This window comes from Panthera tigris, chromosome C1 (assembly GCF_018350195.1).
Source record: "Panthera tigris isolate Pti1 chromosome C1, P.tigris_Pti1_mat1.1, whole genome shotgun sequence".
Classification (NCBI taxonomy): Eukaryota; Metazoa; Chordata; class Mammalia; order Carnivora; family Felidae; genus Panthera; species Panthera tigris.
The window spans coordinates 19,925,089-19,948,580 of record NC_056667.1 but is presented as its reverse complement, the minus strand read 5'-3'; the positions used below and the strand labels follow the sequence as shown (position 1 = coordinate 19,948,580).

General features: G+C 45.6%; 1 protein-coding gene and 1 long non-coding RNA gene across 6 annotated transcripts in view; one reads left to right on the top strand and one right to left on the bottom strand.

The window, feature by feature from the left end:
- ARID1A (AT-rich interaction domain 1A) overlaps nt 1-23,492 on the bottom strand; it is a 69,941-nt gene that overhangs the window by 18,447 nt on the left and 28,002 nt on the right. For all 4 annotated transcript variants that reach the window (XM_042995669.1, XM_042995670.1, XM_042995672.1 and 1 more), the window contains exon 4: nt 22,256-22,372. In XM_042995669.1, coding sequence (XP_042851603.1) covers nt 22,256-22,372 — 117 coding nt within the window. The remainder of the gene's footprint in view (nt 1-22,255; nt 22,373-23,492) is intronic.
- Nucleotides 9,224-23,296, top strand: LOC122241057. Of its 2 annotated transcripts, none has more exons than XR_006220999.1 (4): nt 9,224-9,626; nt 11,868-12,049; nt 14,549-14,662; nt 23,014-23,296. It is a non-coding gene; the product is annotated as an uncharacterized LOC122241057 (long non-coding RNA). The 2 variants fall into 2 exon arrangements; XR_006221000.1 differs by having other exon boundaries at nt 11,851-12,049.

Here is a 23,492-nt window from a genome sequence, read left to right as displayed (position 1 = left end):
TCTAGCAATACCACTGGTTCAACACCACACATTAACTTCAAGCTGGGAACTAACTGTATCCTGAAGAAAGGATGAGAGCTTTGGGTATGGGCTCAGGTCTGGGAAAGCTCTTAATACTCAAATGGTTAAGAAAGAAGTTCTCTTAAAGAGACACATCTGAAGAGAAAGGAGATCCAAAATGGCCTGATCTAAGTCCATTGCTACTCCCACAACAAGCTCATCCTGGAAAGATTATGTCGAGACGACTCTGACTCTGGAGTCTGATGATAACATTGAAGGACAGAAGGTACCTCTTAGGCTCTCTCCCAAGTATCCGGGTTGGTTGGACCTTCTGCAAACCATGGGTTACTTCACTAAGCTGGGAACATTTCTGCTGAGTACTGTGTGAACAAAGCTTGCCCTCAACGCAAGGCAGGCATGTAGGTATGCATTTGTGGATGTGTCTAGCTCTCCAGTGTTAGCTCAGAAAGTCAGAAAATTCTAGCTTTCCTCTAAGCAGCAGACCTAGAACACCATAGCATGCTTTAAATATACAATTAGAATTAGTCCCATCATGGACGAGAACTCAAGAAGGCCCTCCTCTAGGTAACACCAGAGTGTCTTCCCTTCCAAAGGAATAAAGTACCTGTAGCTATAAAAAGCCCTGGGTTCATTCCAAGAAAGGAGGATTCCACCCCCATGTTGAGGGTTAAGCTATACCAGGGACAGCTGGCTTCTAAGCCAAAGAGAATAAACTCAAAAGAGGCAGCAAGAAGACAAGAGGAGCCAACTGTGTAGGCCTTGAAAGCCACCTGCTAGGCTCTGGTCTGTATCAGAAACCACAGCTCAATGCTCTCTTTTACAGGGGCCAGTAGGTTCCCTCAGCATTCCTTCCCTCAGTATCCATTCCTTATCAATCTGCCAGCTTCTGGTAATAAGAATTACTTGCTTGCAGAAAAAAGAAATCAGTGTATTCTGAAACAGAATAGGAATCAAAGGTCCATCCATAAGAACTTGGCTCTTTTCAAATGGCTTTGAAAAATTAACTGTTTTGGGGTGCCTGGGTGGCTCAGTCAGTTAAGTGTCTGACTTTTTTTTTTCTTTTTTTTTAACATTTATTTATTTTTGAGACAGAGAGAGAGCATGAACAGGGGAGGGTCAGAGAAAGAGGGAGACACAGAATCTGAAACAGGCTCCAGGCTCTGAGCTGTCAGCACAGAGCCCGATGCGGGGCTCAAACCCACGGACCGCGAGCTCATGACCTGAGCCGAAGTCGGACGCTTAACCGACTGAGCCACCCAGGTGCCCCTTACGTGTCTGACTTCTAATCAGATCATGATCTCACGGTTGGGGAGTTTGAGCCCCGCGTCGGGCTCTGCGCTGACAAGCCCAGAACCTGAAGCCTGCTTCGGATTCGGGGTCTCCCCCCTCTCTCTGCCCCTCCCCAGCTTGTGCTCTCTCTCGTTCTCTCTCAATAATAAATAAACTTTTTTAAAAATCTTAAAAAAAATTAAGTGTTTTGAACATTTTTCTTTTTAACTGAGTAAGTAAAGCATAAATATTCTCATGATAAAAACAGTTCCAACAGTAAAAGCCAAAGTCCCCTTTTGCTCTCTTTCTGCTGCCCTCAGCTGAGGAACCCTGCTCAACTAGGTGTATATCCTTGAAATCTTCCGAGGAACTCGGGGGGGGGGGGGCGGGGAGGAAGAAAAAAACCCCCAAAACAACCCACCAACCACTGTTATATAGGTCGGGCAGGGCCTACGGATGCTCACATCCACAGGCTGATGCTTCAGCCACAACTTCTGTTTTTAAAAAACCAGGCTCTCCACAGATCCACAAGTGAATGTTCTAGTCCTGCTGAGAGGTCCCAGGAGTTGGAAGAAAACATCAGCAGCCCCTGCGACAGGGCTCTCAGGACCCTGGAGGTAACTGCAGTGGCAGTGTGGTGGCTTCCTTCAGAGATACACTGAGGAGGGCTGTCAGTTTTGGTAAAGTACCCTGAGCTCCTTGGAGAAAAAGTGCGAAATAAACCACTGTCAACAGCAGCCCCACGTGGGCTGGGATGCCTGGGCACAGAATAATAGTAGGGAAGGAAGCAGCATTAATCTTATCTCTCTGATTTGGTTGGTTTGGGGCCAATCTCTCAAACTGTCATTTTCAGCAGATGGCAACTGGTCAGCATGGGGGTAGTTGATTGGGGGAAACAAATTTTTTTTTTTTAAGAACCCAAACGTTAGCATAGGAAGAGACAGATCATTTCCCATTTGAGCATGTATGATGTGCCAGGCACTTTATGGAATTCCTTCATTTCCTACCACTCTTGGAAGCACTCCCGTTCACATGTGAGGATGAGCACGCTGATGCTCAGAGGGACTGGGTTACATGTCCAAGTCATCCAGCAAGTAAGTGGCAGAAACGAGATTGTGATCCCAGGTCTGCTGAACTCCAAAGCCTGTGTTCTCTCTCTCCATTACGCTGTGATACCGTATGGACTAAGGGGAAAGCACCACACCTTTGTGTTAGGAGACCAAGACCTAGTGCTTGGCACTTATCAGTTGTGGCCTTGGACAAAAGCTTGCAACAAGCTGGGCTTCGTTCTCTCAGTTATACAAAGGAGGACTGGACAAATCGGAGTTTGTGGTACCCCTGGGGCCTATGCATGAAAGTCCACTGGCACCATATGGTTGGGGCCATATGGAATATGCAGTTACCGGCAGTAACACCCTGGAATGAGTGATATGACAACACATAAGCAGTGTAAAGATGTAAGATGTATCTATCAGTCCCAATGGCTAATCACAGCAAGTGTGTTTATTGGGAATTAGGAGGGACTGGTAGGGGAGGAAGACTCCGAAGGGGAGAAGTCTCTCCCCTCTATCCACACGGACAGATAGTGCTCTGAACTCCATGTCCTTTTATTGCACGGGACACACCTCTGCTTTCTACCCTACAAAAAGCCAGTTTTTCAGGTCTTTTGTTCCACAAAAAGCCGGATGTCTGGTTGTTGAGTCAGACCTCAATGTGCCGAACAAGTTCGACTTTCTACAACACACCTATCACACAGACAAAGTTCAATCAGCCTAAGCCCCTATTCACCTGGTGGGGGCCACTTTTAGCATTTCCAAACTCAGGGTCTCCGTTCTTGCAAAAGGGCCCACCTAACAGGTACCTTCCAGGAGGTCTACTGAAAGAATTGTAGCAATGCCCCTTAAGTGGAAAGATCTCTTTCCCCGGGTTAGCTATCTTCCAAGCATAATCCTGCTGAGAGATGGGAGGTAAGGATCAGCCCACTCAGTGCCCTGCCAGTTCCAAGGAAGCAGCAGGGCCAGGGAGAATTTCCTCACGTGTTTCCAACGTGTTTCATGCATTTTATTGCTCATCTACCATGCAGATCAAAAGCGCTGGAGCAGGTCCAAGTATTTCACACAGAATCTCACACTCCAGGCTGGCTACAGCCCCGAAAGCCTTCGTTTCTTCACTTGAAATACTGCCCAATGTTATTTTGGGATGTGACCTGATAGAGGAAGCCCATAGGGACTCCATGACGATAACCGTTCCAGCTGTGATTGGTTGCCCAGCCCCAGCAAGTGCCAGCATGGGTTTGTCAGGCTCTGCTGACAAACAGAACTCGGCAGCTAACACCTTCTCTTCACACCACAACAAAACCATGCCTGAAATCACACAGTCCATACCTCACTGGGGGGTGTGTGGGGGGAGGCCAGCCAGTGCTCTCGCAGGAAGGACTGCAAGCTCTAACATGAATTGGCTGTCTGATGAAGTACATTTTCAAAGCAGGAAGATACCAGATCAGGGTTAGAGGAGGGGGGGGGGATTCAAACAATCTCCTGACAGAGCCTGAGGATGACATCAGTTCGTTTTGCTGCGCAGATTAAATAACATCAACAGGCAAGTCTAAAGTACAGGCTCGTGGAAATGCTCAGATTCAGGGTTTTCTCTCAAATTTGGCTGAATCCTTGAGAAATGGAGCTTTTGTTAACCCCCAGATGGAGTTCTCGTCTTCTTTCAGTTGAGGAGTGCTTTTGCCAAGTTGTGCAGACTACTGGCGAGGAAACCACCCACCAAGAGAACCAGGTAAATCCTATACACATACTTATAGGGTGTGTATGTTGGGGTGGGGGTGGGGGGAACCTGGAAATTCAGCCACATTCACTTAAATGACTTTTCCTTGAATGAAAATGCACAGCCTGAAATGACCAAATCTGCACTGGCATTTGTCAAATGTTTTTCCGGCGGCATACCTAACAGATCCATGGCCACGGCGGGAGGCTGCTCCCATGCTGGAGAATGGGAGGAAATCCTGAAGAACACAGAAAAGGCTGGGAGACCTGACTCTTGAAGAAAGGCAGACAGCAGGGAAGGAGGCAACAGCCTGGACAAACTTCAAGGAAAATGGAGTATGGCAAGCTTAATTATATAGAAACTACTTAAGGCAAGTGAGTTTTGGGGGAGACCTGGTTTTTCATAAAGACTTCCTTAAGCAACTTAATTGTCAAGTGTCAGGGGAAAAGAAGCTACCTCAAACGCTTCTAAAAGATATTCAGTACAATAAAGCTTCAGTTGTAGGTTCTCTTTTCCTCAGTATTTGCTAAGTGGAAGAAAGGGTGATCTGACCCACCCCAGACTAGTAGGGATTCCAGAGTTACAAAACTCTGCCCTTGTTCCAATGAGTGGTCAACAGTCCAACAGACGAGCTGCCATCCCTGCCCAGAGAGCAGGCTAGCTGGTGCTGGCTGAAATGCCAAGAACGAATCAATACACAGAACAAGCTGCCTCTTAATCCTGGTGGTACTTTTTTTTTTTTTTTTTTAATGTTTATTTTTGAGCAAGTGAGCGAGAGAGAGTGGAGGAGGGGCAGAGAGAGAGAGAGAGAGAGAGGGAGGGAGAGAGAGAGGGAGGGAGACACAGAACCTGAAGCAGGCTCCAGGCTCCGAGCTGTCAGCACAGAGCCTGACACGGGGCTCGAACTCACAAACCACAAGATCATGACCTGAGCCGAAGTCGGATGCTTAACTGACAACTGAGCCACCCAGGTGCCTCATACTGGTGGTACTTTCAAGTCAGGGGCTAAGCAGGGATTAACAAGGTGAAAGGGAAGGCAGAGAGGCTGGAACCATCGTTTTAGCTTAGGACCAAACACCATCTCCTGCTTGAACTACACCCACTGTTTGGAATGGCAGAAACTGCTCTGGGAAAGGCTAAGAGAACTTGATTTCCTACCTAACCCCTACCCCAAGTTTCCCAAAACCCCCCACTGAACTCCCTCACAATAGGCTATTGTTCTGGAGATAAGGGGACATTTCTTCCTGGTACCTTCGGGCTGCCAGGTGGGGAATGCACAGTAAAGGAGAGTCAGAACTCTTCTGGTCTCCAGAATGCTTTTCAGGAGCCCACCTCCACAGGGAAACCCCCTATATATACACTTCAGAAGTCATAAATAAAGCTCAAGGAGACCAAATCTCCAAATTCAAAGGATGCTGGAAAGAGGAATAAAGCAAGTCTCCTTGTGGGAAGGGAAGCACAACTGATACAAATATGGGACTCTCGTGTGTCTAACCCTCAGGCACATGGCTGACTCACATTTAACTCTCGCAACCGTCTTCTGATGCAGGCATTCTCCCCATTTTACCAAAGCAGGAGCTCAGAAGTGAAATGACTTACCCAAGGACAGAGAACTATTAAACAGAAGCACTGGAGTTCAAACCCACAGCCCTCTGATTCCAGAGCATGCACTCTTTCCACTGTAAAGGGGAAGCTTGCCACCATGAGAGGCGATGCTCCACGCTCCACAAAAAGCCTGGCGACAACCCGTCTCTGGACATGCTGAGTGCCTACCTCCATGGTTCTAACAAGTTAACCTCACTAGGCCTTGCCTGGCTCCTATGTAGAAGGGAAGACTAAAACTAGCTAAGCTAGCTCTACTAGTCTGCAATGCCTCACACTCCCCTCGTTCCTAGCCGCTCTTCCTAGAAGAGACCTTCCTTTCTAGACCTTCTTTCATGGCTTCTTTCAAATCGGCCCTTTCATCTAGAACTCTCTTAATTTAAACTTACTATTGCTACACTAAAGGGTATGGTACTTCTTCTCACCTCTGGGCCCTTAGAGGGGTACTTAATGTACAGGGGGTAGGAGGAAGGACAGTGTGACTGAGACTCCAGGGAGACCAGCAGGAAGTTGAGTCCCATGAAGGTATCTGGTCTCCGCAGGTATTCATACTGAATGTGCTCTAATAATGTTATCAAGCACAGGGGTGTGGCCCAGAGAGAGAAGTCAAAACATGCCTGGCCTCTAGATGGCCTCATCTCAGGCGATTTCAAACCCTCACCCAGACCTGCAGGCAAGCAAGCTTCAACCCCCTGACCACAGCTGTTCTCCAACAGGGGGGCACCAGAACTCTCCTCTCACACAGCCGGGTGGCCCATTTCCCAGAGAACTGGGTGGGAAAACCAATTACTTGAAGCTATAGGTGCAGCAACTATGGACTAAAATCATTTATTTTTTGGCTTGGAGACTTCAAAGATAAGAATAGCTTCGTGGGGACAAAGCCTACACAGTCCCAGCACAACTTCTCTGGCCTTTCACTCTCACCCCGCGGGCGATGCTCAGAGTCCCTCCAAGGGTTCCCCTTGACCCAGTGCGGCAAGACTGATAGCACTGTGTTGAATCTGCCTGTGGGACCAGAGCAGGACCAGGCTATACCCTCTTATGTTATTAGTAACCAGAAAAATGTCAGGCACACAAAAGACAACATGCTTCATAAATGTTACTCAATGAACCAATCTACTCAAAAGCATCCTCTTTAGACCCAGTCTCTCTGTCTTCTCTCTTTCATTTAACCTTCACTCCCACAGTAATCCCATACGCGACCGAGCTCTAGACCTCTACATGGAGGGAGAGACTCTTGGGTGCCGGCATCAGGGGAATGAACTCTCCTGTCTAAAACTGCCAAGTACAACCCCGAACAGGCCCTGGCCACTTGGGTAAGAGCTCTTGATAGAACTGCAGTGCAGAGAAGGAACGCCTGGAAAGGAGGCTGCCGGGAGGCGGGGCTCTGTGTCACTGGAGAAATTTCAATCTAATTACAAAAATACAAGAACCTGCTGTTCTAATCCACCTCAGCAAAATCTCTTGAGGTAGTTCTGACCCTTTGGGTGGGGGCCGAGGGCGTTTCTGAGGCGAAAAAGGGGGGAAGAGAGACTGTGGGGCTGCCTGCACTCCTGCGGCGGGAGCCCCTGCAAACAGCAGCCTGGGCCACTGCAGCAGCCATTGATTTTCCAGGGGTCGATATTCTGCTCCCACAGATCTGCTCGGCTAGAGGTTTAATCACATTGAGTGCTTCTGCTCAACATCTCCCCTGCACTTCCCCCTCCCCAAACCAATAAAACAAACACCAAACACAAGGAGAGCCGGCAATGGGTAGATGGCATTCCCCACAGCTGGCCCCCACCCCCAGAAAAATTCTAAATCCCAGCTCCAAGGAAGCCAAAACTACATGGGTAGTCCACAAGAAGCTGCAGGGACAGACCCACAGGTGCCAGAGAACCTTTTAACCCACTGCCTGACACTCGCATATAGACTCTTCTAATAATCCCAAGATTTTATATTAAAAGCCCGGGGCACCTGGGTGGTTCAGTCAGTTAAGTGTCCAACTTTTGATTTTGGCTCAGGTCATGATCTCACGGTCCTGAGATCGAGCCCCATGTCAGGCCCTGCACTAACAGTGAGGAGTCTGCTTGGGATTCTCTCTCCCACTCTCTCTCTCTGCCCCTCCCATGCACACACTCTCTCTTTCAAAATAAACAAATAAACTTAAAAAACAAAAAAACAAAAACCCACAAAACTCCAGTTTCCCAACTTGTGAAAAAAATAGATCCTAGAACTCCCATAGGGTAGCGAGCTAACTTGTTTTCCAATGTGTCACAGTCCCCACCAGGCCCGTATAATACCACGTTACCTACCTGATCAGCCTTTGGACACATACCCCTCCCCTGAAAAGGCTACTTTCTCACTTGGGCCAGGAGAGAATGTCTTATCTAGTCAGAAATCACCTCTTGGCCAAAAATGTACAGGGTTTTAAGGGTCACTAGCTAACGGACTCAAATCTGAAAAAAAAAAAGGAAACTGGGTCAGAGCTGGGCCTGAGTTAGAGCAGTCAAGAACAGTGCATATTTATGGAATAGGGCTGTTCTAATCCCAGCAGGAAACAAGTGCTGTAAAGTTTGAGAAAGCAAAGAAGTTAGGAACTCCCTACTTTCCCCAAGTTAAGCATTTCCTGTTAGGAAAGCCAACCACATAGACCTTGTTCTACCATGATCATCAGCTGAAATCCTAGAACTTGAGCAAGGAGCGGGTAGGGGAGGGAAGAGCAAAGAAGCACAGAAAAGAAGGCAGAGTTCTAGAAAGGAGAAGTGTTAAGGAAGGGGTGCCTGGGTGGCTCAGTCGGTTTGATCGAGTTGACTTGATTTCAGCTCAGGTCATAATCCCAAGGGCGGAGGCTGTGTGGTGTCTGCTTAAGAGTCTGTCTGTCTGTCTGTCTGTCTCTCAAATTAAAAAAAAAAGTGTAAGGGAGAAGGGGTGTGGCCTTAGGCTTCCACCTCAAGCAGAAAGCAAGCAAGGATACAAAGTGCATAACTAGGGAAGGCAAGACTGGCACTGTGCTGCACACAGCTTAGACCAAGGTCTAGGGAGCTCCAAGGCCTCCTCGGTTTGGTATTAAAACCCCCTAAATTTATATTTGCCAGTGGTCTTCTCTACCATGGCCTACTAGATAAAATCCAAAGATTTGGGGGACGATAGGGAACAAACAGATCTGAGAGTAGGAAATGGACAGCATCTTTACCCAGAAAAGACAGCCAGCCATCTATCCCAAAGGCCTGAAAACCAGAACTCTGAACATGGGGAGAGACACAGTCAAGTTCTGAAAGTAGAAGATGAGGGGGGAAAACAACCAAATATTCTTTTTTTTAATTTAAATATTTATTTTTATTTTTGAGAGAGTGCGTGAGCACACATGCGTGCAGGGGAGGGGCAGAGGAACCGAAGCAGGCTCCGTGACAGCCCGAATTGGGGCTCAAACTCACAAACTGGGAGACCACGACCTGAGCTGAAGTCGGACACTTAACCGACTGAGCCACCCAGGAGCCCCACAACCAAATAGTCCTAATAACAGTTCTTCTGACACTGATCCCATTTATTTGGAACTTAATTCTTCACCTACCTTCCCCAGAATGTCAGGAAATTACCTTCACTTATCTCAGTAAATAATATTCAATATTCCTCCCACATGAAAGCTGGTCTTCAGGGACAGGTTCTCTGACTCTCAGCTTGAGCCTTCCACTCTTAGTTTCCACTTTCAACAAGACATGGCTTCTTAGTTTCCTTGGGAAAGGTCAAATGGGGAAGCAAGCTAGCAGCTTGGAGGTGAGCTATACCTCACGGAAATCAGAGACTATGTCACAATACCAGCCAATTCCATGCTGACAGCAGGTGGGGAAGAAAGAACAGGTTCAGGCTGTGGAAGTGGATGGAGCAAGAGAGTAAGCACCGGTCCCCAAAGGTTGAACACCAAATATCTTAGGAATATGAAGAAAAAGACAACAGAACTAATTCTATGCTTCATTTATCAGGTATGTTAACACAGCTCCATACCCAGGGGTCCTCCCCTCTGGACCAAGTTTGCCAGAACAGATTTTCACTCTGGTGTCCGGTTGGAGGGGGAGGCCCTCATGGTTTCTAAATTATAGCATTTCTAGGAAGATTTGGTTTATTTCTATTTATTTATTTATTTATTTTTATTTATTTATTTTTTTAATGTTTATTTATTTTTGAGAGGGAGAGAGACAGAGTGTGAGCAGGGGAGGGGCAAAGAGACAGGGAGACACAGAATCCGAAGCAGGCTCCAGGCTCCGAGCTGTCAGCACAGAGCCCGACACGGGGCTCGAACTCACGAACCGTGAGATCATGACCTGAGCCGAAGTCGGATGCTTAACCGACTGAGCCACCCAGACGCCCCCCCCCCCCTTTTTTTTTTAATGTTTATTTTTGAGAGAGAGAGAGAGAGACAGAGAGAACATGAACAAGTTGGGGAGGGGCAGTGAGAGGCAGAGACCATAGAATCTGAAGCAGGTTCCAGGCTGAGCTGTCAGCACAGAGCCTGGTGTGGGGCTCAAACTCATGAGCTGTGAGAGCATGACCTGAGCTGAAGTCGGATGCCCAACCGACTGAGCCACCCAGGCACCCCCAACTTGGTTTATTTCTTGTCCAAAAAGCCCAACACCCCCCTTGCCCCAAGAACAGATGAGAAACAGCTTGGCAATCACACATCTGGGGGCTGGATTTCTGATTTTGTTGGTCTTTTTGGAGAAGGACAATGGCAGAAGCCAGGGCATGTACTTCACTGAGGTAATCGTCCAAACAGCTTGCAGAACGTTATAAATGTACCAATGGGAGAGAAAGGGAAGCGGGGTGGGGGTGAAAGAGAGCCATGTTCACCAAGGCAACTGAGTTCATCCATATGTTGAGTCAGGAATTGCAGGAAATTCTAGTTTTTGAGGTTTCTTCCTATCAGAATATTTCCTACATCTTCCTGGAGAGTAGGCCTAAATCCAGAAGCTGTATAGTATCACTACCTTTGCCTAGAAATCTCAACCCCGCATCTCTACATACCTCTTCCTTCCTTTTCTCCAAAGAAGAGACTATGGTATTCTTCCTTCTCTTAAAGGAGTTGTTTTTGTTTTTTTTTTCTTTTTTTTTTTTTTTAAAACTGATCCTTTAGAGGAGTTTAGTAAAAACTCCTAATAGTAAAAACACTGGAATGGGAGTCAGGAACCCAATGTTCTCATTTACTGAATGACCTTGGGCAAGTCCTTTACCCTTTCTGGGCCTTAGGTTCCTCATATGTAAAGTGGGGGGAAGGGGGAGGGGTAGTGTTTGTGTTAGTGTGGTGAATATTCTGTGGCCTAGCTCACGCTGTCTCCATCCTACTCTTTTCCTAATTATAGAGGTTAAAAAGCTAAAAACCAAATTTCCCAGAATCCCTTGTGGATGGGTTTAGATATAGTTCAGGTTCTCCTAATTAGGAGCAAACTCGAGGTTAGATCAAAGTATGGCAGAGACCATATTTCCGTCTCCTTCACTTGCTTCTGCAGCAGCATTTTGGCTTCCTCTTCCAGTAAACTGGATGCTGGTTCTGGCGGCAGCAGCTGCTCCTTCTTGACTCCAGCTCACTGATCCCTGGATAGCAGACTTAGGGCATTTAATCTGATAGTGGCTCAAAGGTAGGAATTTCCTTCTGGAGGACAAGCCTAGAGCATGCTTCCTCAACCTTCCTAGCAAGTTTGTAAGCCCAATTCCCTGCATTAAATTCCACTCTATTAAATATACCTAGGCCTAGGGTTCAGTGTAGAAACCACTTGATCTGACACAGGATTATCAGATGATCCCAAAAGAGTCGTTATGAAGGAGAGAGGAGAATAGAATTATTCACAAGGCCTACTCTCTGCTAAGCCAGCATCTTCTGGGGAAAATGGGCAAGATGGAGGAGCATTAGAGCATTAAAATACATTTGTCCAGAACAATCTCCTTCACTTCTTCCTTTCTTTAATTTTTTTTAACAACCTCCCTGCACTTTCTCCCTCCCACTCTAACCCTGGGGTGGGGGTGGGGGTGTTGAACTGCTTACACAGGACAGAAGGTTGAGTCAGCACATGCTTTCTTTCCATCTCTATACTCTCTGCAAGCTATTACTCTGCTGAGGATAGCATTACCTGCCCAACCCCATATAAGTATTCTCTGGATTTTAGAGGGGGGAGGTTTGGGCTAGAAAGGGCTACAAAGTGTCTTTGGCAGCAGCAGGAAATGCTTTTAAGCGCCAGGTAAAAAAAAAAAAGAACCAGTCCCGACAACCCTGTGCAGCTGAGGAGTGAAGACAAGTTTGGCTGCAAAAGATCCCAGCTCATCTTCTTATAGCAATTTCTGGTCTAAGCAATGAGCCACCAGCTTCCTGTAGCAAGACTGGGGACCAACTGAAGAACAAGGTCAAATCCAACAGGTATAGTATGCTTGGTGGGAAGGAGGTACTTCCTGCCAGTCCTCCATAGGGTACTGACCCCAGGAGCCATCACACTAGAAGTAAGGCTCAGTTAGTTTTCAGACCGAAGTTGTTCCGAAGAAAACAAAAGGTACTAGCAAGAGGAATCTGTGTGAGACACACAGGCAGGAAGCAGAGCTGAGCCACCAGCGACTAGAATAGAAACAGGAAATGGGCCCAGGAACAAGCATAGAGTAATGTGCTGCAAGCAGCACAGGCTCCGGCAGGCACCAGGCAGTATCAGGGCCGGAGCAGCGTGACTGGGATGGAGAAGCAGATTGGCTAGCCCTGCCAGAGAACAGGCGTTCTAGAGAAGGGGCGGCTACTTGCACATGGTACACGCCGCTCTGAGCAGTCTGGGCAGATATGACCGAGGGGGTGGGGATTTCCTTTCTGAGACTTTTTGAGAGCACCTGGGCTACAATTCAAGGGGAGCAAGCACACACAGTCAGATATAAAGAAAACAGGTCACCAACCTCAGAAAAGCCCAGCTTCTCTGAGTACCAAAAGTGCTAGTGGCATTTTTGTCAGCCCCTTGAAAATAAGCCATCAAAAGCCTAGGCAAAAACTGTTGGCCTGTTTCCTTTCACCATGAGATGTGACAAAAGGCAACACAGTGTAAAATTTTAATCCTTCAAGCGTTCCAATTTTTTTAAGCCTTCAGAGGATTTCTGTCACTCCCCCCAGTAAACACAGATGACAAAACGCTGGCCCCCGAGCTCACGTGGGCAGCAGGAGCCCAGGGCTGCTCAGCACAGGTGTACCGAGCCCAGGAGCTGCCTCGCACAGGTGCTACACGCAGATCTGGTCCCTGAGCAGAGGTCCCAGGCCACCATGAAGAAATCAGGGGAAAAGTCCCAGAGAACGTATTGCAGCTAGGTTTTGAAGCCAAAGTAGGAGTTTGCCAGGCATTAAAGAGAGAGACAGGGAAGGTGACTGGGCAGTCATCGGAAGCAAGAAGACACTGGCAGGAAGGACTGGGAGTTGTGAGGAGTTTGAGGCACACCTGAGTGGCTGGGGACGAGGCTACACAGGTATGCTGGGAGCTGTGGCTGGTCCCACAATGGGGTCTGGCCTGTAGGCATGGAGAACCAGGGCCCCCAAAGCACCACAAAACAACGGGTGGTGGTCTTCCATTCCCACCCCACACACTCAGAGATTATTTACAGTTTACTAGACACAGTCAGTAAAATTCATGTATTCCAAAGTCCCCAAGCTTGACATTTCATTTGAAAATTTTACTCTCAGTTCTCAGGGTCTAACTCCTTGCTGCTGCTGCTGCTTCTTTTCTTTTAATGTTTATTTATTTATTTAGAGAGAGAGAAAGAAAGAGGCAGAGAGAGGCAGGAGAGAGAGATTATCCCAAGAAGGCTCTGCACTGTCAGCACAGAGCCAGACTCAGGGCTCAATCTCAGGAACCATGAGATCATGACCTGAGCCAAAATCCAGAGTCAACCAGACGTTCAACCGACTGAGTTACTCAGGAGTCCCCCTAACTCCTTGTTTCTAAACCATTAGATAAATGAATCACCTGGGGATCTTGTTAACAGTGTTGGATTCAATAAAGCTGGGTGGGACCCAAGAACCTGCATTTCTAAGCAATTTCCCGGGTGATGCCCGTGTTGCTAGATACAGGACCACATTTTTTCAGTAGCAAGGCTCTGATTAACATCACCATTAATCAGGACACTGTTCTCTAAGAAGAAAGGCACAAACAGGGTTTGCTCCCATCTAAGTCAAGGGGAACAAAAGAACCAAATTTGAGTCAACTTGCCACTGTTTGAGGCGATTCCCTAGTTGGTTACTTCCTCCAGCAACCCTGCGCCCTATCAATTTGGGCATGTTCCCTCTCCCACCCCTCCCTGCCCCCCAGCTGCCCTTTTCACAACTCATCTGTGCTCCATGACAAGCAGGTCTGGAAAAACAGAAGTGAAATGGCAATTCTTTCAGGACAAGCCTGGTAAATGTTAAACGACAAAGGGGTTGAGGCTTCTGGTTAAACTTGAAGAGAGAAATTCAGATTCTCCAAGCCTTTCTTCTGCTGTGTGGGATGCTAGAGGAAATATTTCGTCTGAAATATCAGAGAGAGCTGGATTCAAATCCTAGTTCTGACCCTTAGTTTCTTCTAACATAAAAAAAGGAGTGGTTACTCATTACATTTCAATTCCTGCTCTTCTAGGAGGATTGGTATTGCCTATAGCTCCTTTCCTGGCCTCACTCCTACCGTCTTAAGATGTGGATGCTACAGAAACAACGTAGTTCCCTCCCATTTCTTCTTTCTAGATCACTGTAACCCAAGCTCCCAGCAGTCTGACAGTAGTAAAACATGAGTGCTAATAGCTATAGTGTTATTAAGTAAAGTCTTAAAAGGGGCTTGAAAACCCAGGTGATTAAAAAAAAATCTGTACATAACTTAACAGACATTAAAAATCCTAATCCTATTCTCCACCTCATTCCCAGCATCCATAACCTCCATTCCTACCTAATGAGAAGAAACAAGTATGATCCAGCTCTTCAACACTGGCCTCTAAGATTCTCCAGTCAAGGGTACAGTGCCCTTTGTGAGCTAACCCAGTGAGTGCCCTTGATGCCTTTTTTTTCACAACTCTTGAGAGATAAGTCTGTTTACACCCTCCTAATATTCTGCCAGCATCTTCAACCTTCTTCCTATCTACAGTATACACATGCGGGTCTTCACGTGAAGTGGAGGAATTTGGGCTGATTCAGCTGTCACCACCCCCACCCCCCAACACCTTTCAAGAGTGTTCTTTACCTTTATACCTTTCCCTGAATTTCCTTTTCCTCCAGCCCTCAGAAACCAGGTCCTCTCCACACCTAAAAAGGAGCCCAATAACCTGCTTCATGACAGATCCCACTTTATATTCCTTGAAATATAAATTCGATGTGGACCATTCCCCCTCGCCTTTGGCTTCCATAAATATGACACAATCCTGGTCCTACTCAGAGCTCACCAGCTATCTGCTGGGCGCTTCTACCAGATGACTGCAGGCATTGTCCAGGGCTCCATCTGACTCCTCTCTCCGTAAGCCATGGGCTGGGAGGCCTCCTTCAGGCCACAGTTTAACTGTTAATCACTATACACACAGCTCTCCAATTCTATCTAGTCTCAGCTCTTTCCCAAGTTGCAGTCTCCTCTCTCCAACTAGCAACTCAGCATATGTTTTTGTCTTGTTGTTTAAGTAGGCTCCACACCCAACGTGGAGCTTGCATTCACCACCCTGAGATCAAGAGTAGGATGCTCTGGGTGCCTGGGTGGCTCAGGTAGCTAAGTGTCCGACTCTTGGGTTTCAGCTCAGGTCATGATCTCATAGTTTCATGGGTTCGAGCCCCATGCCAGGGTCTGCACTGACAGTGCAGAGCCTGATTGTGATTCTCTGTCTCCCTCTCTCTCTGCCCCTCCCCCAACTCACACTGTCTCTCTCAAAATAAGTAACTTAAAAAAGAAAAAAAAAAAAAAACAGTAGGATACTCTACCAACTGAGTCAGACAGGCACCCGTATTTTTTTTTTTTTTAAGTTTCACTATATGGAACTTAACTTCTCCCCCAAAATGAGTTTTCCTTTTAACTTTTCCGTCAACGAGATCTTTCTCCTCACCCCCTTCAAGATCATTAAATTTTCTACCCAGTAGAAGCCACTTTCTCTCAGATCTATACATTTTTTCCTGCACACCTCATAAATGGGACTAGTTGGCTATGCAAATGAGACAAAGGGGTACAACTCCACACCTCTCACCAGAATTTTTTCAACAGTTTAACTTCTGCCCTTGCTTCCAGACTCTCCCCTTTTCAAACCACACTATACACGAATGGATTATTTTTTATAACATTAGTTTTATCACGTTACTGCTCTAATTCCATATCTAGTCTGCAGGCCTGTAAAATCAAATCCAAATGGCTTACTTGGCCCACCAGGGTCCTAATTCCTTTAATCTAGCTTTCCTTCCTGTTACTGTCCACCCCCTGGAAGCTGGATCCTGACCAGCTCCCCAATATCATCTATACTATACCCCACCCCCACCTGGCCTCTGCTCAGGCTATACTTTTCTTTTTTTAACCACCCGAGTATCTCCATATCTAGGTCATTCTAAACTTCTGCCATGATGTCTTCCCTCAACTATGTAGACATAAATGATCACTGACTTAACCAAACTTGGCAGTATCCATTATGACATTCAGGTATACATTCTTCTACCTGTTTTACTAATGAAACAGAGAAGGATCCTTGAGGGTAGCAACCATGTCATATTCAGAATCACAGGCTGCCTCAGAAGTCATCAAAGTCTAACCCTTGTCTAATGCCTGTCTGCCTTCTATAGAATGCCCACAGCAAACAGTGTGCTAGCTTTTACTCCAGGGACAGGAAACTTACTCACTTTTTTTAATATTCTCATCCTCCAGATCACAAAAGAACTTGAATGTCACACTTGGCCTTAAACCTACAGGCAACAGGTAGCCAGAGGCTTTTAAAGCAGTAATGTTAACTTGCCAGATTTGACTTTTTAAGATGATTACAATGAGGACAGACTTGGAAGGAAAAGAAACAGAACAGCTGGGAGTCTGGGGGGGAAGACACTAGGTGAGAAGTAACAGGGGACTTAAAAAAAAAAAAAAAAAAAAAAGGCAATGGGTAGGACGGGAGAAACCAGATCCAAAAGCCATTTCTGAGGTAGACTGGGATTTGGTGGCCAACTTCTAGAAGGGCTTCAGTGACGAGTGCCACAGAGCGGAGAACTCCCAGGGTGGTGTTGACAGTGCAAGGGCTGCCCTACCCCAGGAATAGACTGCACTGAGCCCACAACTGTGGGCAGACTATTTCTCCCAAGTCTCTTTTCTCTCCACCTTTTTCAAGTCACAGCCTTCCCTCCAGATCACCAAGAGTCAAACTACAGTTTAAGTCACCACTGTTATTCAAGTTACCATTGTGGCTTCCTCGTCTTCTGATTTTTTTCTTCCCCTTTCGAAGGGCTACCTAAGCTCACTATTATTCAAGTATGGTTTTTAGAACTCTAGCACCACCTGAGAGCTTGCTAGAAATGCAAACTGTTAGGTCCCACTCTACACCCAGAATCTCTGGGTAGAGGTCGGTAATCTGTGTTTTAATTAATCTCCAGATGATTCTTAGTGCATGCTAAAGTTTGAGAAGCACTGATCTAGCTAACCTTTCTAGATCTGGATTTTCAATTCTATATCTATGTTCCACCACTGAATGGAAATTGTATTCCAAGTAAAATTTCAAGACTAAAATGTAAATTTACAAATGTGCCTCAGTAAGAAAAAAAATTGGGAAGCATTCTCTAGGGAAACCACATACACTTGAATGAATCACTTAAACAGAAGCTTTTATTTATTTATTTTTTTAAGTTTTTATTTATTTTTGAGACAGAGACAGAGCATGAGCAGGGAAGGGGCAGAGAGAGAGGGAGACCCAGAATCTGAAGCAAGCTCCAGGCTCTGAGCTGTCAGCACAGAGCCCGACGCGGGGCTTGAACTCACAACTGCGAGATCATGACCTGAGCCGAAGTCGGACGCTCAACCGACTGAGCCACCCAGGCACCCCAAACAGAAGCTTTTAAAGATGTAACTCCAAGTCATTCCCAGAAATGATTATAATCAAAAGTCAGATACCAATTTTCAGATGAGACCCTTAAAGATTTTGCCCCAAACTAAAGAAACCCCAAACAAACCCATTTTGTTTGCTTGCTCACCCATCCCTTACAAGAACCTTCTTCTCTTTTTTTTAATGTTTATTTATTTTCAGAGAGAGAGAAAAAAAAAACCAAACAGCAGGGGAGGGGCAAAGAGAAAGAGGGAGACACAGAATCTGAATCAGGCTCCAGACTCTGAGTTGTCAGCACAGAGCCTAATGTGGGGCTCAAAACCATGAACCGTGAGATCATGCCCTGAGCCAAAGTCAGACGCTTAACCAACTGAGCCACCCAGGCACCCCAAGAACCTTCTTACCATAAGGGGAAGTAGTAGCTATTTTACAAGACAGATGACAAACCCTAACCCCACTTTTTCCTAAGGCCACTGTCAGGAAGCACAAATAAATTAATCCATCCTCTACCACGGAGTTTGGGCTTTCCTGTAACAGGTTGTGATACCTGCCTTGCCCTAGTAGTGAAAGCAACAATCTTATAATATGGTCAAGCTGTCCCCTGTCAGACATACACTTTGTGAATGAACAATGTAATAGATGCTGCTCAGTGGAGCCTACTTTATGCCAGGCACTAGGATGCCAAGGAACAAGACAGTCAGCCCTCATGAGTTTGTGTTAAATAAGTAACACTTATTTAAATTTGAAATTACACTTGAGAAAGATACTGACGAAAAAACATGGGTGCTAAGTCTATTTTAGCAAAGGAACCTGACACAGTTTGGATTAGTGGATTTCTACCAGGGCTGCAAATCACAGTCACCTGGGACAGCCTCTAACCACAGCAAAGCCCAAGCCCCACCCCCCCGCCAAACAATTCAGAACTCTGAACCCTGGCCACTGGATTTTAAAGATCGTTTGTTCCCCAGGCATTTCTGACATGCAGCCAAAGTAGAGAACCACTGGTCTGGGGCATCATGTGATAGATATTAGGGGTAGATAGGTCATTAACACAGTGCCTGCCCTCCAGAAGCTTACCATCAAGTGGAAGAGACCCAAGTAAGTAGAGGTATCAGCAAATTGCTCTAGTGACATGAAGGAAAGAAACCTCAGATATTGGATAGTGTTTCCCTTGGTACAAGGATGGGGAAGTGATCTCAGAGAGCTATATAAGGTGCTTTTACCTATGTCAGCAAGGTTTGCTTGCTAACGATGGGTCCTCAGGCTGAATCCTTCTTTGTATCTTTCAATTTTTTTTAGTGTTTATTTATTTTTGAAAGAGACAGACAGACAGACAGACAGAGAGCAGGGAAGGGTCAGAGAAAGGGAGACACAGAATCGGAAGCAGGCTCCAGGCTCTGAGCTGTCAGCACAGAGCCTGATGTGGGGCTCAAACTCACAAAACTGCGAGATCATGACCTGAGCCGAAGTTGGACACTTAACCGACTGAGCCACCCAGGAGCCCCTCTTTGTATCTTTAATAGGTCTTAAATATTGCAGATGTTTTATTTATTTATTTATTTAGCATTTATTCATTTTTGAGAGACAGAAACAGAGTGTGAGTGGAGGAGGGGCAGAGAGAGAGGGAGACACAGAAGGCTCTGAGCTGTCAGCACAGAGCCCGATGCGGGGCTCAAACTCGTGAACCGCAAGATCATGACTTGAGCCAAGGTCAGACACTTAACCGACTGAGCCACCCAGGCGCCCCTGTTTTTTGTTTTTTAAATAAAAACTGACTTCAGTCTGTGAGGGCATCGCAGAAGTTATTTAAGCTGAGTTTTGACACTTGATTAGGAAGGAGTTTTCTGAGGAAATAATCTTAAATATGTAGTCTGAAATATGAACAAGAATTAGGAGGAAATGTGTATTAGGCAAGGGAAGGGTCTGTGCAAGGGTCCAGAAGCAGAAAAAAGCATGGGGCCTTATAAAAACTGAGAGGAAGTCGACAGCAAGGCAAAGAGCAAAAAAGGATGAAACAGAAGTTCTCAAAGTGCCATCCCTGATCTAGCAGCATCAAGTGATCTGTTAGAAATGCAAGGTCTCAGGCCTCATTCCAGATCTAAATCAGAAGCAGGGGGCAGCCTATGTAATATTAAGGATTTTGGATTTTATTCTAAGATTAATGAAAAATAACTGAGAGGTTTTAAATAGAGGGATAACATAATCAGGATAATAGCAGCTAAACGGTCTGGCATTAATAGCTGAGCAAAAACTCCTCAAAATCTAATTTTTGTAATAATCAGGATCAGAAACCATAATGAGTCTTTAAATCAAGGGTCACAATCATAATGCTTTTAAGGCTAAGTGGGTAAGGTGAATGAGCGAAGAGGGTGATGTGGAAAACTGGAAAGGCTGCCCTCCAGTCAGCTGCTAGCTACTGTTCTGGAGCCACACACAAAGGGGTGCCCCCTAGACATCTGCTGAGTGAAGGAATGCACTGGCAAACCTAGGGATCCCTGACACAACCGCTTAAGAAAAGAGAGGGCCCCTTCTAGGGAATCCCAACTTCTCCTTTCTTCAGATGTGACGGTTTCCCAGCCTGGCTAGGCAAATCTGGCATCAAACCAAAATTTCAAAGAATAACCACCTTTTGTTTCTTAGTCCAAGTAGCAGAGGGATAAAAAGCAATTCAACAAACAAGATGCCAATAACCCAGCCAGCTCACCTCCCACATAGAGCTTCTACCACAGAGCAAATGACCCATTTGGATGAATCTATAGTAGAAGCCTGAGCTTGGGAATGCTGCTTGTGATAGGCTGCCCAGGAACAATCCTCCCCTGGGCCTACAAAGCTGCCAGCACCCTCCCTTCAGCAGGTCAAATCAGAAGCTCTGGCTCAAGGCTCTCAACCGTTAGAAGACATGCAACATGTTTGTATGCTAGGCTTCCCAGGACTAAAAGACAACAAATACAGTTCTGTCGAAAGCTTACTAGGAGCAAGCAGAAACTTTTTGACGGGGAGCAACTTAAAGCACCGGCAAAAACCCACTGATTTGGTTTCTTGCCACAGTAGCACCTCACCAAGATTTACCTACAGACCACAGATGACGAGGGAGTGGTTACACATTTCTGACTGAATCAGGTTAAAAAACACGTTCCGGTGAGGTTCAGGATGCAGAAAAGGATTGCGACAGACATTTGTGAAAAGGGAACAAAAAGGGACTGCCTTATTCAGACACATCCTCACCCAGTTCCTCAACTGAGAAAGTCAAGGGTCTCAGACTCCCATCTGACAGTGCCTACTTGTCCTGGCCTGGGATGCCTGCACAGCAGGTACCCAGGGACTCCGCAGATCTTGCCCTACTCAGGTCATGGCTCAGAGATCTTCAGGGGAAGCCCCGAGAGGCTTCATGATGAACAGAGTTCCTGCTTCCTACCTCTTCCTTAAAGATCCAGAAACCATTTTCTCCCAAGTCAGAATAACTGAAGAGACAGGCTTCAAATCTGAGTAGAATCAACATTTCAAAAGACTTTTATCTAGATACATGTGGCTGAATTCCTATTTACTAATAACTGAAGCACGATTTGCCATGGAGGGTTTGATACCTACTGTCTTAACTAGATTTCAGAGCAGCCCATTTTATTCCTGTGCCCAGATTAATTTTCAGAGTCCGACTGACTTGCCTACATACAGCACCAGAGCTAAGATCTGGGGCAAATGTTCCCAGAACCAGTCTACTGTTAACTAGTTGGTGCCGTCTCTCAGGTATCATGTAGAGTCTCTGCCCTCAGAAGTGATGATGATCATATCTGACATTTATGTAGGGTCAGATATTCACAAGCACTCTATTTTAACTTATCTCACGTTAGTAACCACCCCACAAAGTGGGTACTTTTAGGTTCATTTTACAGATGCAGAAACTAAGGCATGGCAAGGTTAAGTGACTTGCCCAAGGCTACAGTTAGTGGCAGAGTCAAAAGGTAGACTGAGTAACAATGGCTCCACAGCCCAAGCTCTTCATCAGCAGACTGTACTGCTGTTCTCAGGATACAGTCGGTTCATCCATAAACACCAATCAAGCATCTGGGCACCAAGCACTTAACTAGACAAAAGCACCTATTCACACAAAACAACCAGAAAAACTACTTTTACTCAGTCTATGCTCAATGCAATAATCCATGCTGAATGCACCCCCAGATCGTACTTCCTAGCTAAACACTGAGACAAAAACCTAAAAATTAAGCCCTGAAAAGTAAGGTGAAAACATCCCTGAGACTTCTCTCCCTTTGGTGGAGAGCACATAGTGCTTCCAACATCTTCATCATCTCTGTCCCTCACCTGGCCCATGCCGCAGAGTCCAAGATTTAAAAAACAAAACCCCAAACCAAAAACTCTAAATAGAGATCACAAACTTATTTTCCAGGCAGGGAGCCAAAACAGACATTCCACAAGGTCAGTCCATAAATTCCTATTTAGAATTTTCAACCTGAATTCAAGGAATAGCTCATTGTTTATTTAGGTCATACCACCAAAACACCCAACCAGAAACCAGTTTTCTTTGCTTTCCTCTCTGCCCCAACATCTTTTAGAGGTCGGCAAGAATACTCACAGGCAAGCTCGAGGGTCTTGACTGAAGACTCAAGTTCATATCTTCTTGCCCTCCCTTACTGGAGGTCATTGAGGGGGCTGAGGATGCCTGAGACCCAAATGAATCTTGAGATAACTCCTAAAATAAGAAAACAAAAGCTGTGAAGGCCTGGTACTGATAAACCAGGCAAGCTTGCTTCATGGTTAATGGGCTATGGGGCTGTCTCACAGAGGGCCAGTGAGAGCAAGAAACTGCCCAATTGCCCGCAATATTATCTGAAGGCAGAAAAATACAAGGTGTGGCTCTTAAGACACATGTCAAGGAGCACCAGGTGATGTACGGAATTGATGAATCGCTATAATATACACTTGAAACTAATAGAACACTGTGAACTAATTGGAATTAAAAAAATAAAGTTGTTGGTTGGAAAAAAAAAAAGACTTGTCAAAATGGATGTAAGACTCTTTCTGAATGGCACTGCTGACCATTTATCACCACAGAGTGTTGTTTCTTCGAGTTAAATGTTGAAGTATGGCTAACTATAATTTTATGTATCAAGGAATGAGACTAATTAAAAAAAAAAATCCCTCTGCATTAAAATGAGTCCTGCTTCCTTCAAAGACATTGCCTTAGGATGAGATATTCATTCCAATAATGCTACCAATGCACAGAATCTTTAGTGGATCTGTCACCACTCGGTCATTTCTTCTCTTTTTTGCTTTTTAAAGAATAAAACCCAAATTGTTATTTTTAAGCTTTATCACCTACCTTGTTCACAGACATGACTACAAATGAATGTTCGCTATTTCCTAAAATCAAATCCACCTTCAACAAATGAAAGGACTCGCCACCATGGAGAATATTCTAAGCTATGTGATGTCAGCTCTGATGGCAGTTTCAAATGAAGGGGTCCGAAATACTTTGAGCAATAGCAGAATGTAATGGCAGTTGGAATGAATGTGCAGTACAGCCTCCCAAAGCAACTGTTTTTAAAAAGACCAAACTCACTTAGATGTTCAAGTTCTGAATGCTAGTATAAAAATTAAAAAAAACAAAACAAAACAGTCCCGTTATCTTTAATTTCTTATCCGTCTATGCAACTTTCCATTGCCCTATTTCTTCATCAGTAAGGAAAGGTACAGGTTTTTATGCAGTTAAGGTTATGCCTTTATTAGTTCAATCAATCCAGTTAGCATGTTTACCCAGAGTTTAATTGGTTTTTAAGTGCACATTTGAGAACCAATTTGTATGGCAAAGT